A 12080-nucleotide genomic window follows, 5' to 3' on the forward strand; every position below is an offset into this window, starting at 1 on the left:
TGAGGTCCCTGCAGAAAGGAAGAGGCCCTTAGAGAAAGAGCAGTGAACCTCATCAGACATCCTAGGAAGAATTAAGGAGAAAGAGAAGGATGGTGATATGGGCATTTTATATTGCTCTCCTTGTGGCTCTTCTGATTCTGGTCTTCCTGAAACAGCTCTGGTCAAATAGGCACTATCCTCCAGGACCTCTCCGGCTTCCTCTCATTGGAGGCATGTGGAGGACTGGGGTAAAGTTTCGTGAAGATACTTTCAGCAAGGTACGTACTTCTTAGCAATAATTTAATGTAATGTTAATAGTTGTTCTGTTTGTTTCCCCCAGCCATTACGATGGTTTAGAATTTTCCAATGATACGAGCTCTTAGACAGTGGAAAGGGCTCCCTAGGAAGGTGATGGAGTCTCCTACCTTCAGGGTTTTTAAGAAGAAGGTGGATGGCCATCGGCCATGGATGTTCAGTTGAGATTCCTGCATCGAGGGGCTTGAACTAGAAAGTCCTTGGGATTCCTTCTAACTATAGAATTCTATGATTCTATTATCTTTAATGTTAAACCATTGTTGTTGTTTAGTCATGTCCGACTCCTCGTGACCCCATGGACCAGAGCACGCCAGGCACTCCTGTCTTCCACTGCCTCCCGCAGTTTGGTCAAACTCATGTTCATAGCTTTGAGAACACTGTCCAACCATCTCGTCCTCTGTCGTCCCCTTCTCCTTGTGCCCTCCATCTTTCCCAACATCAGGGTCTTTTCCAGGGAGTCTTCTCTTCTCATGAGGTGGCCAAAGTATTGGAGCCTCGGCTTCAGGTCTGTCCTTCCAGTGAGCAGTTTAACCATAGCATAGGTTAAAAAGGTAAATGCAGTAGCTGCAATCAAGCACAGAATTAAAAGCACAGAATTAAATGCAATGAAACCCCTACATTTATGAATTATTGAATTAGAATTAAAACTGAATTTAATTAAAATCACCCAAGGTTCCATTATTCATGCTCAGGTCACCCAGAATTTTTACAAACTACTTTCAGACGTAATATGAGCAAGAAAAAGAGACAAACAAAAGTAATAAATAAAAAGTAGGATAAAATAAACAATTCAAAGGTTTTAGAATTAATTCTGTGAATTTGTCAATATGAATTAGTTCACTCTAGGCACTTCCCCTGTGTTACACAGGTAGTACACAGGTGCATGTAATTAACTTTCTGCAGGACCCTCTAGCCCATCCCATCCGCACTGGTCTGCTATATTGAATCTCGGTATCTGCCAGTGGTTCATTTGCAGAAACCACTTCAGCCATTGATTGCTTCACTGCTGGTGCATCAACCCAAACTGCTCCATGGATGTTGCAAGTCCTCCCTCAATTTTGACTTCAGGCACACTTATTCTCTTGGCTTTTTCCACAAGCAGAATTTCCAAGGATGAACTAAAAGAACTTACAGGTCTTACTGGGGATCTTTCACATAACCACCTCCCAAGTTGTTCATGGCTTTATATTGCTTATAATGGTTTCATGCTCATTTCCGGTTCCTATCTGCCTTGATGGAGGCAGCCCCCATCACACTGTGGGATCGAAGGTGGAGAAAAACAAGAATGATGAGGATAAATCATTCTTGGACATTCCTCCCAGGGAAGGGAGGAATGGGCTTCACTTACAATCTGTCTTGGTACTTGGCTCTCATTCCAGCATGGAATGCAGGGAGCAGGGAGGTGCTGAGTATAAAAGCACTCCACCTGATGAAAAGAAGCAGATGTTCTCATGTTAATTGCATTTTTAATTAGCTTTAAAGTCGGGTGCGCTCCAAAAAAAAGATGTTCTCACCAGAACTGTGAAATTTCCCAGCTGCATTGATCTGAGGTATGGAACCGAGGAAAGATTTTATTCGGTGTGGGCGGTGGATAGTGGAGAGGGGAGTGTCTGGTTTCTTATTTAATGATTTGGCAACTCTCTCCAGACGGAAGATTTTAAAGATACAAAATGAGATTGGATTGCTGTATGAAATAAAACGTGTGATTAAAAGAACAGTTAGCTGCATGTAGTTTAAAAAGATGAGGGGAGAGCTCTAATGCTGGAATGGATCATTCTGGGAAATTGGAGAGGATACTATCTCTACCCTCCTTAAAAACAACAGAGAAGAGATACAACTTAAGTGGACTTTGGCCAAAATGAAATCATAAAGATGAAAGGAATTTGGGGTCATGGACAATGGAGGCATGGAGACTTTGGTGGTGATTAATTAAAATGAAAGTACTCCAAGATCCCCTGCGGTGGGAGCCGGATCCCTCTTTGTCGGGCTGTGGAAATTTCTAGATGTTGAATGAGTAGTGAGAAAGAGTGGACTGTTGGAGTATGTGATTGTCCAGAAACAGTGAGCAAGATGAGAGCACAATGGGAGAGAGCTAATGAGATATTTTGAGAATTCTCCAGGATTATAGTCCCAACCCAGCTATACTGAGAGACAAGAGTAGTTAGAGAAATTTCAAGAACTGGACAGCTGAACTGTTTGTTGTTTTGTTCTTGTAAATAAAGCTGTGTTCCTGCAACTTGCCTTCATCTTGCAAACCAAGAAGTTTCCGCTGTGCCTGCGCTACTCTGCTGAGTTCAACTGGTATAGGTTCAGCCTTGCCGGTCTTTAACCATGTTCAGCCAGGTTCAGCCTTGCCGGTCTTTAACAAGAACACTGTGTACTGTGTAGCACTCCCTTTCTGACTGATTAATGGGCACCAAATTCTCTTGGCAGTGAAGCAGAAGCTCACAAACTCCTTTTAGGAAAGCCAAGGGGAGCTACAGCTCATGTGTAGACAAGAGACAAACAGAACAGGCACTTTTCCATTGCCTCCTCCAGAAGAATTCACTCTTTATCAATCCATACTGTAATTTATTGTTTATTTTAATATGTTTATAAGTCATTTTTTCTAGAGGAAACTCTTCCAAAAATACAAAATTACTACATCATCAGATATGAATGTGTTATCTTTTAAAACATCTGAACTTGCTAATAATTTCTAACCCAAACATACATTTGGGGGATCTTATCTTAATTTCTTACCATATATTTGTATGGTGGTAATGTTCCTGCTGTGACCCACTGTGGGTCAGAAACCTCAGCATTATCTGAAGTTAAGGGTCAAATCTAAATGTGCATACATTAAGGAATGAAGTAGTGTATTCAAATGCAATGGTCAGGAGGGCAGTCTTGACTTTCTTTCTGTGCAATAAGTGGTCCCTGGGCTCAGTTCTGGTATCCCCAAAGGTACCATTTAGCTCCAAGTTATCAGTCCAGATCCATCAGAGAGAGGCAGATCATAGAATCAAAGAACTGTAGAGTTGGACGGGATCCCAAGGGTCATCTATTTCAACCTCCTGCAATGCAGAAATCTCAACTAGATCATCCATGACAGATGGCCATCCAACCTCTGCTTAAAAACCTCCAAGGAAGTAGAGTCCACAGCCTCCCGATGGAGTCTGTTCCACTATCAAACAGCTCATACGGCCCCCCTAAATCAATAAAAATCAATAAAAATACATAGGTTCTGCCTCCCCTAACAAAAATCCTGGCTACGCCCATGGAGAAAGGATGAAGCTCACGTTTTAAGTTCAAATTAGTATCTTCTTTCTTTGAATATAACAATCTTCTCCTTCTTTTGTTTTGATCCAAATGGTAGATGGCAAAACAATATGGAAACATTTACACCTTATGGGCAGGACATATGCCCTTTGTAGTGCTGTCTGGATTCCGAGCAATGAAAGAAGCGCTCATTGACCACTCTGAAGAATTTGACGAGCGACCAGAGACTCATTTCATTAGGACTATGGCAAAAGGAAAGGGTAAGTAGTGAAATGTGAGAATTTCCACTGGTATTTTCCCCAGGGAAAACATTTGAAGGGCTGTCTGGAAAAGAAGAACAACAGAGCTTCTCTATTAATGTTGCACGCAACAGGAAATGGGTTGTATACAATACTAGTTCTATTCAAAGTAGACCCACTGAAATGAATTGGCATGACCATTGTAGGTTTATTAATTTCAGTGGGTCTACTCTATCATTGTTGGATACAACCCAATGCCTCTAGCAAGTGCTCTCTGGAAGTAGCAATTGTAGTGCGCTGTGGTTAGAGTCAGCTGCAGGCAGAAGTTTGTTGCCTGTTGCCATTGTAATGCATTTACTGGCCTGGCCCTCCCCAAGATCAACTTGGGGAGTTGTGATGGGTGCATAGCTGCCAAGTTTTCCCTTTTCTCGCGAGGAAGCCTTTTCAGCATAAGGGAAAATCCCTTTTAAAAAGGGATAACTTGGCAGCTATGGATGGGTGTGTGTGTCTGTGTGTGTGTGTGGCTGTAATTGTGTTTTTGATTTTATGGGATGGCATTCAATTTCATTGTACTATGTACAATGACAATAAAGTATCATCTATCTATCTATCTATCTATCTATCTATCTATCTATCTATCAGCACTGAGGGCCAGGCCAGTAAATGCATTACAATCAACAGGCTACAAAGTCTGCCTGCAGCTGACTCTAACCACAGGGCACTACAATTGCTACTTCCAGAGAGCACTTGCTAGAGGCATTGGCTGGATGAAGAACTTGAATTCCTAACTCTTTCTACCCAAGGCTTTGATGCCTATATCAAACTGATGAAAAATAACTTGTTGACATCACACACCAGTGAAATTATATCCTTAAAAACAGTGTGGAAAACTTAGCTGAAATGGGTTTTTGACTGAAGTTTACTGCTGGTGTTTACCATTCTATGAAAGCTCAAGTGATACCTTCAAGTTCAGTGTTCGTTGCAGAAATTTGTTGCTTAGCTCTTCCTGCGGGTGGGAGGCTGTTGTGGCCTCTCTCACACAGTTGCCATCCCTGGGCAGTGAGGATGGAGTGCACATGGCTGGGCGGCTGTTGGGGGAATTCTCACTGGCCTCCTGAGCAGCTGGGTCAAGTTTCCACCAGCTGCTGCACTTCAAATTGGCCAGCTGGTGGCCTTTTTTGGGGGGGGGTGCACCTCGCTGGCTGAAATGGCATTGGCTGTGGCCTCACAGCCAGCGTGGCAGAAAAGCCGACAGCGCCATCCTGCCTCAACGCAGTCAGAGAAGGAGCAAAACTCTACCCCCCCCTGTCATTAACCTTCCGTATTTTCCAGGTCATTTTTGGGTTTTAAAATGTTTTCTGCTTTTCATGTTGCTGCTTTAACAATGTTCTAGTCCCTTCATTCACGGTTTAACCTTATTTTGCTTCCCGTATATCTCCTGACCTTACTACTGTTGCAAATGGTTACAAATGGCATATTAGGGGCTGGGAAGGAGTTTCCCTGTAGACAAATTGGCTGGTGTAAAGGCTTTGCCTTCCCCATAGCAACAGTTAAGGTATTGGGTGGAATCCTGGTCTTCAAGTGTGGGGTGCATCACCCAGTAGTGATCCTGCACTGTTTTCAGGGTACCCTGTTAAAGTGGTTTTGGTGGATGTCTCTGTCCTGAAGCCAAGCATGGGGCAGATGAGCCATACGGTTTCCAGCAGTGGCCTTAGGATGATCAACGTCTTGGAGAGGCAGCAGTCATTCCACTTACATCTGTAATCAAAAATGTTGTGGGCATTTTTAACCCAGATCATTGTTTGTCTGAGTTATTAATCATATATTACATGTAGACATTCCCCTTCATGGATCAATGCCTTGTCGTGGCGAAGGGGCTTGAATAACTCAGAGAAGCTATGAGCTATGCCATGCAGGGCCACCCAAGATGGACAGGTCATAGTGGAGAGTTTTGACTAAACGTGATCCACCTGGAGAAGGAACTGGCAAGCCACTCCAGTAACCCTGCCAAGAAAACTCCATGGACAAAGACAACAGGCATATAAAAGTTATGACGCTGGAAGATGAGCCCCTCAGGTCGGAAGGCGTCCAACATGCTACTGAGGAAGAGCGGAGGACAAGTACAAGTAGATTCAGAGCTGATGAAGCGGCTGGGCCAAAGCCGAAAGGACGCTCAGTTGCGGATATGCCTGGAAGCGAAAGGAAAGTCCGATGCTGTAAAGAAAAATATTGCATAGGAACCTGGAATGTAAGAACCATGAATGGAGGTAAGCTGGATGTGGTAAAAAATGAGATGACAAGAATAAATATCGACATCCTGGGCATCAGTGAACTAAAATGGAAGGGAATGGGCGAATTCAGTTCGGATGACTATCATATCTACTACTGTGGGCAAGAATCCAGTAGTAGAAATGGAGTGGCCCTCATAGTCAACAAAAGAGTGGCAAAAGCTGTAATGGGATGCAATCTCAAAAATGACAGAATGATTTCGATACGAATCCAAGGCAGACCTTTTAACATCACAGTAATCCAAGTTTATGCACCAACTACCGGTGCTGAAGAAAGTGAAATTGACCAATTCTATGAAGACCTACAACACCTTCTAGAAATGACACCAAAGAAGGATGTTCTTCTCATTACAGGGGATTGGAATGCTAAAGTAGGGAATCAAGAGATAAAAGGAACAACTGGCAAGTTTGGCCTGGGAGTTCAAAATGAAGCAGGGCAAAGGCTAATAGAGTTCTGTCAAGAGAACAAGCTGGTCATCACAAACACTCTCTTCCAACAACACAAGAGACGACTCTACACATGGATATCACCAAATGGGCAGCATCGAAATCAGATTGATTATATTCTCTGCAGCCAAAGATGGAGAAGCTCTATACAGTCAGCAAAAACAAGACCTGGAGCTGACTGTAACTCAGATCATCCGCTTCTTATAGCAAAATTCCAGCTTAAACTGAAGAAAGTAGGAAAAACCACTGGGCCAGTAAGATACAATCTGAATCAAATCCCTTATGAATACACAGTGGAAGTGAGGAACAGGTTTAAGGATTTAGATTTGGTGGACAGAGTGCCTGAAGAACTATGGATGGAGGCTCGTAACATTATACAGGAGGCAGCAATGAAAACCATCCCAAGGAAAAGGAAATGCAAGAAAGCAAAATGGCTGTCCAATGAGGCCTTACAAATAGCGGAGGAGAGGAGACAAGCAAAATGCAAGGGAGATAGGGAAAGATACAGGAAACTGAATGCAGATTTCCAAAAAACAGCAAGGAGAGACAAGAGGGTCTTCTTAAATGAGCAATGCAAAGAAATAGAGGAAAACAATAGAATGGGGAAAACCAGAGATCTGTTCAAGAAAATTGGAGATATGAAAGGAACATTTCGTACAAGGATTACCATAATCAAGGACAAAAGTGGTAAGGACCTAACAGAAGCAGCAGACATCAAGAAGAGGTGGCAAGAATACACAGAGGAATTATACCAGAAAGGTATGGAGGTCTCGTACACCCCAGGTAGTGTGGTTGCTGACCTTGAGCCAGACATCTTGGAGAGTGAAGTCAAATGGGCCTTAGAAAGCACTGCTAATAACAAGGCCAGTGGAAGTGATGATATTCCAGCTGAACTATTTAAAATTTTAAAAGATGATGCTGTTAAGGTGCTACACCCAATATGCCAGCAAGTTTGGAAAACTCAGCAATGGCCAGAGGATTGGAGAAGATCAGTCTACATCCCAATTCCAAAGAAGGGCAGTGCCAAAGAATGCTCCAACTACCGCACAATTGCGCTCATTTCACACGCTAGCAAGGTTATGCTTAAAATTCTACAAGGCAGGCTTAGGCAGTATGTGGACCGAGAACTCCCAGAAGTGCAAGCTGGTTTTCGAAAGGGCAGAGGAACCAGAGACCAAATAGCAAACATGCGCTGGATTATGGAGAAAGCTAGAGAGTTCCAGAAAAACGTCTACTTCTGCTTCATTGACTATGCAAAAGCCTTTGACTGTGTCGACCACAGCAAACTATGGCAAGTTCTTAAAGAAATGGGAGTGCCTGATCACCTCATCTGTCTCCTGAGAAATCTCTATGTGGGACAAGAAGCTACAGTTAGAACTGGATATGGAACAACTGAGTGGTTCAAAATTGGGAAAGGAGTACGACAAGGTTGTATATTGTCTCCCTGCTTATTTAACTTATATGCAGAATTCATCATGCGAAAGGCTGGACTAGATGAATCCCAAGCCGGAATTAAGATTGCCGGAAGAAATATCAACAACCTCAGATATGCAGATGACACAACCTTGATGGCAGAAAGCGAGGAGGAATTAAAGAACCTTTTAATGAGGGTGAAAGAGGAGAGCGCAAAATATGGTCTGAAGCTCAACATCAAAAAAACCAAGATCATGGCCACTGGTCCCATCACCTCCTGGCAAATAGAAGGGGAAGAAATGGAGGCAGTGAGAGATTTTACTTTCTTGGGCTCCTTGATCACTGCAGATGGTGACAGCAGTCACGAAATTAAAAGACGCCTGCTTCTTGGGAGAAAAGCAATGACAAACCTAGACAGCATCTTAAAAAGCAGAGACATCACCTTGCCGACAAAGGTCCGTATAGTTAAAGCTATGGTTTTCCCAGTAGTGATGTATGGAAGTGAGAGCTGGACCATAAAGAAGGCTGATCGCCGAAGAATTGATGCTTTTGAATTATGGTGCTGGAGGAGACTCTTGAGAGTCCCATGGACTGCAAGAAGATCAAACCTATCCATTCTTAAGGAAATCAGCCCTGAGTGCTCCCTGGAAGGACAGATCGTGAAGCTCAGGCTCCAATACTTTGGCCACCTCATGAGAAGAGAAGAATCTTTGGAAAAGACCCTGATGTTGGGAAAGATTGAGGGCACTAGGAGAAGGGGACGACAGAGGACAAGATGGTTGGACAGTGTTCTCGAAGCTACGAACATGAGTTTGACCAAACTGCGGGAGGCAGTGCAAGACAGGAGTGCCTGGCGTGCTATGGTCCATGGGGTCACGAAGAGTCGGACACGACTAAACGACTAAACAACAACAACATGTAGACATTGACCCAGAAGTGGGCGGCACTCTGGCTGGGCCCACAATTGCCAGTGTATCAGTTACCAGTTTTCCCTACAAAAGTCAAATTTTGAACTGCTTTCCAGAGACCTCACTTTTTGCTGACACATTGCAGGAACTTCTGAGACAATCAGGTTTCTGTTTGATTATCACATCCAACTCCTTTGTTAGCCATGCTAGGAATAATAGGTGAATCAAATCAAATTTATCTCATTGGGAGATGCTGACATATTTGCTGGTAAATGTTTGCTTAGAAAGGTGCTGTGCAACAGGGCTGTCAATAGACTCATGGTATGCTCAGGTGTGGTCTATAGCCAAGAAACTAACCTGTCAGGTCAGGGTGACTAGGGGCAAGAGAAGTCCTTTATCCTTCTACAACATCTGGCATCCATTTGTCTCCCAAATGAGAAGTGATTTTTTTCCCTTCCAGGGAAAGATGGAAACTTGTCAACATTACACATCAGTTAAATTATATCCTTTAAAACTGGGGGGGGGGAGTGTTGCCGGGGTTTAAAGTTGTGAGAAAGCTCATGTGATACTTGCAAGTTCAGTCTTTGTTGCAGAAATTACCAGCATATTAGGTACCAGTTTTCCCCACAAGAGTCAAAATTGATAGAGACGCCCAGAGATCTCACTTTTTGCTGATACTGCAAAGTAGAGGAACTTCTGAAGCAATCAGATTAGCACACAAATTGAGACAGCTAAATCTTTGGGTTGAACCAATGATGAAATTCTAAATGATGAAAGACAATGGAAAGTGATGTTCTGATGGGAATTATGTAAAGTAAGCAATGCTGGCCAATATTGATAAAAAGGTAAAGGGTCCCCTGACCGTGGATGACGCGCTCATCTCGCATTATTGGCCAAGGGAGCCGGCGTACAGCTTCCAGGTCATGTGGCCAGCATGACTAAGCCGCTTCTGGCGAACCAGAGCAGCGCATGGAAACGCTGTTTACCTTCCCGCTGTAGTGGTACCTATTTATCTACTTGCACTTTGAGTATTGTAGAGATACTCATGCATTAAATTGAGACGGAGTCAGCATCAACTAGTAATTATTTGCATTACAGAGACTAAGCAGATCTTACATGCAAGGGCATGAACTTCAGTTCTGGGCTAGGAACTTAATTTTTAACATTAATTTCTGAACTTAATTTTTAACATTAATTTCTGAACTTAATTTTTAACATTAATTTCTGAACTTAATTTTTAACATTAATTTCTGAACTTAATTTTTAACATTAATTTCTGAACTTAATTTTTAACATTAATTTCTGAGAGCAATAATTTCTCACTGATTTTCCATAGGTATTATATTATCAAATGGTCACACCTGGAGGCAACAGAGACGGTTTGGAATAGTTACCATGCGGAAGCTGGGGCTGGGGAAGAAAGGCATGGAGCACCAAATAGAAGAGGAGGCCCGTCAGCTCGTGGAAGTCTTTGCACATTCAAAGGGTATGTGATGAGGGGCAATGGTGCTGGGTTGGCATATGTTCCAGTTTGAAGAAATATTTGTGTATAACCTCTGTACATTTTGGAAATAAATGTGATAGGTTTTGATTGATTCCTAATGAGCATTAAATCGAATACTATCATTATATATCTTCAGGTGCCAAGAAAAAATATTCCTCTTCAAACATGTGTTTGGCTGAACGGCCTTTTAAATGTGCTTATGGAATGGGGGGTGGTTGTTTTGTTATTTTTCTTTTAACTATTTACTTGGGTTTTTAGCTTGTATTTTTACTCTGTGAAACACCCTAGAATCTTGTGTTGAAGGGTGGTATATAAACCAAGCAAGCAAGCAACCAATTAATTGATTGATTGATTGATTGATTGATTAATTGATGTTAATAAACAAATTGCTGGAGATCTCAGAAGTTTCTCTTGGCCACCATGAAATCCCATTCTCCATATGAACAGGAGCAGCTGAACTCACATTAGTATAACTTTATTTTGCAGGACAACCATTTGACCCCTCCATGCCAATCACTAATTCAGTCTCCAACGTGATATGTGCTCTGGCTTTTGGGCATCGGTTTGATCTTGAAGATGAAAGGTTCCAGAAGATGATAGAAGCCATGAATTTTCTCCTAAGATATCTATGTAGCTTTTTTCATTTTGTGAGTTGTCATTTTCATTCCTACTGAGCCAGACAGGTCTCCCAAGGGCCTTAAATCCCCCAAACAGCATTCTGGAATCATTTGAAAGGTTGTGGATTTTCCTTGTACATTTTTAAGCAGAGGTTGGATGGCCATCTGTCAATGGTGCTTTAGCTGAGATTCCTGCATTGCAAGGGGTTGAACTAGATGGCCCTTGGTATCCTTCCAACTCTAAGATTCTATTATTCTAATTCCCAGAATCAAGTCATTGTGAGATTCAGGAGAAGTTGCAGACACCTTCCTTTTTCTCAATGAGACTCAAACCAATAACTATCCCTGAAGAATAATCCAGATCAGGTTTTTTTAAGTGCTAATCCAAAACACAAACCATGTGACCAAATTTTCTCTATCTTTCCTTCAGCTGTATGAAATGTTCCCATGGCTTATGAAACATCTCCCAGGGCCCCACAAGAATGCTTTGTCCTGCCTGGAGGTGATGCTTTCATTTGAAAAGGAGGAGATAGAGAAGCATAAGGAGAATCTGGCTCTGCATGAGCCACAGGATTTCATAGATTTCTATCTGCTTCAGATGGAGAAAGTAAGTATCTGTTTTGCAACTGAATACTGCTCATCCCAGGAGTCATTATATTCCTTATTACATGTGAATATTAATCTGTTGCCAGGACACCAACATGTTTTTCTGAATCTCAGCAGGAAACCAAATTGAGCTTTCCCCAATTCTCTTTCACAGTTTTTTAGTTGCTACCACTCCTGGGGGCAGATCCAGGGGCGAAGGAAGGCTCTCCAGCACCCAGTGCAGGGTGTCGAGGGGCGGGGCAAACTGCCCAGCGGAGCATGTGCAGCGCCGCTACGTACGGCACATGTGCGGCACCACTACGTATGGCACATGTGCACCATACGAACGGCGGAGGGATCCTCCGCATGTGGAGGCAGCGCAATGGTGTCAGGGGTTTGAATCCCACCCCCACCCCCACCCCCACCCCCACCCCGGTGTATGGCGTGTAATAAGACATCTGCCACTATCCACTTGGATTGTGCCCAGACTGAGGTTTCATATTCTTCACCCTCACAACTGCCAT

At 42.9% G+C, this 12080-nt stretch overlaps 1 protein-coding gene across 3 annotated transcripts in view; it reads left to right on the plus strand.

The window, feature by feature from the left end:
* The window catches only part of LOC118093865 (cytochrome P450 2J2-like), a 20964-nt gene continuing 8884 nt past the window's right edge, over positions 1–12080 (plus strand). For 2 of the 3 annotated variants that reach the window (XM_060274310.2, XM_088669269.1), the window contains exons 1-5: positions 1–257; positions 3653–3815; positions 10187–10336; positions 10841–11001; positions 11402–11578. In XM_060274310.2, the coding sequence (XP_060130293.1) occupies positions 90–257; positions 3653–3815; positions 10187–10336; positions 10841–11001; positions 11402–11578 (819 nt within the window). In that variant the 5' untranslated portion in view covers positions 1–89. Of the gene's footprint in view, positions 258–1687; positions 1845–3652; positions 3816–10186; positions 10337–10840; positions 11002–11401; positions 11579–12080 lie in introns of those variants that run through there. The other variant, XM_060274311.2, reaches the window with a different exon arrangement.

This window comes from Zootoca vivipara, chromosome 5, assembly GCF_965207765.1.
Source record: "Zootoca vivipara chromosome 5, rZooViv2.hap1.1, whole genome shotgun sequence".
NCBI classification, from domain to species: domain Eukaryota; kingdom Metazoa; phylum Chordata; class Lepidosauria; order Squamata; family Lacertidae; genus Zootoca; species Zootoca vivipara.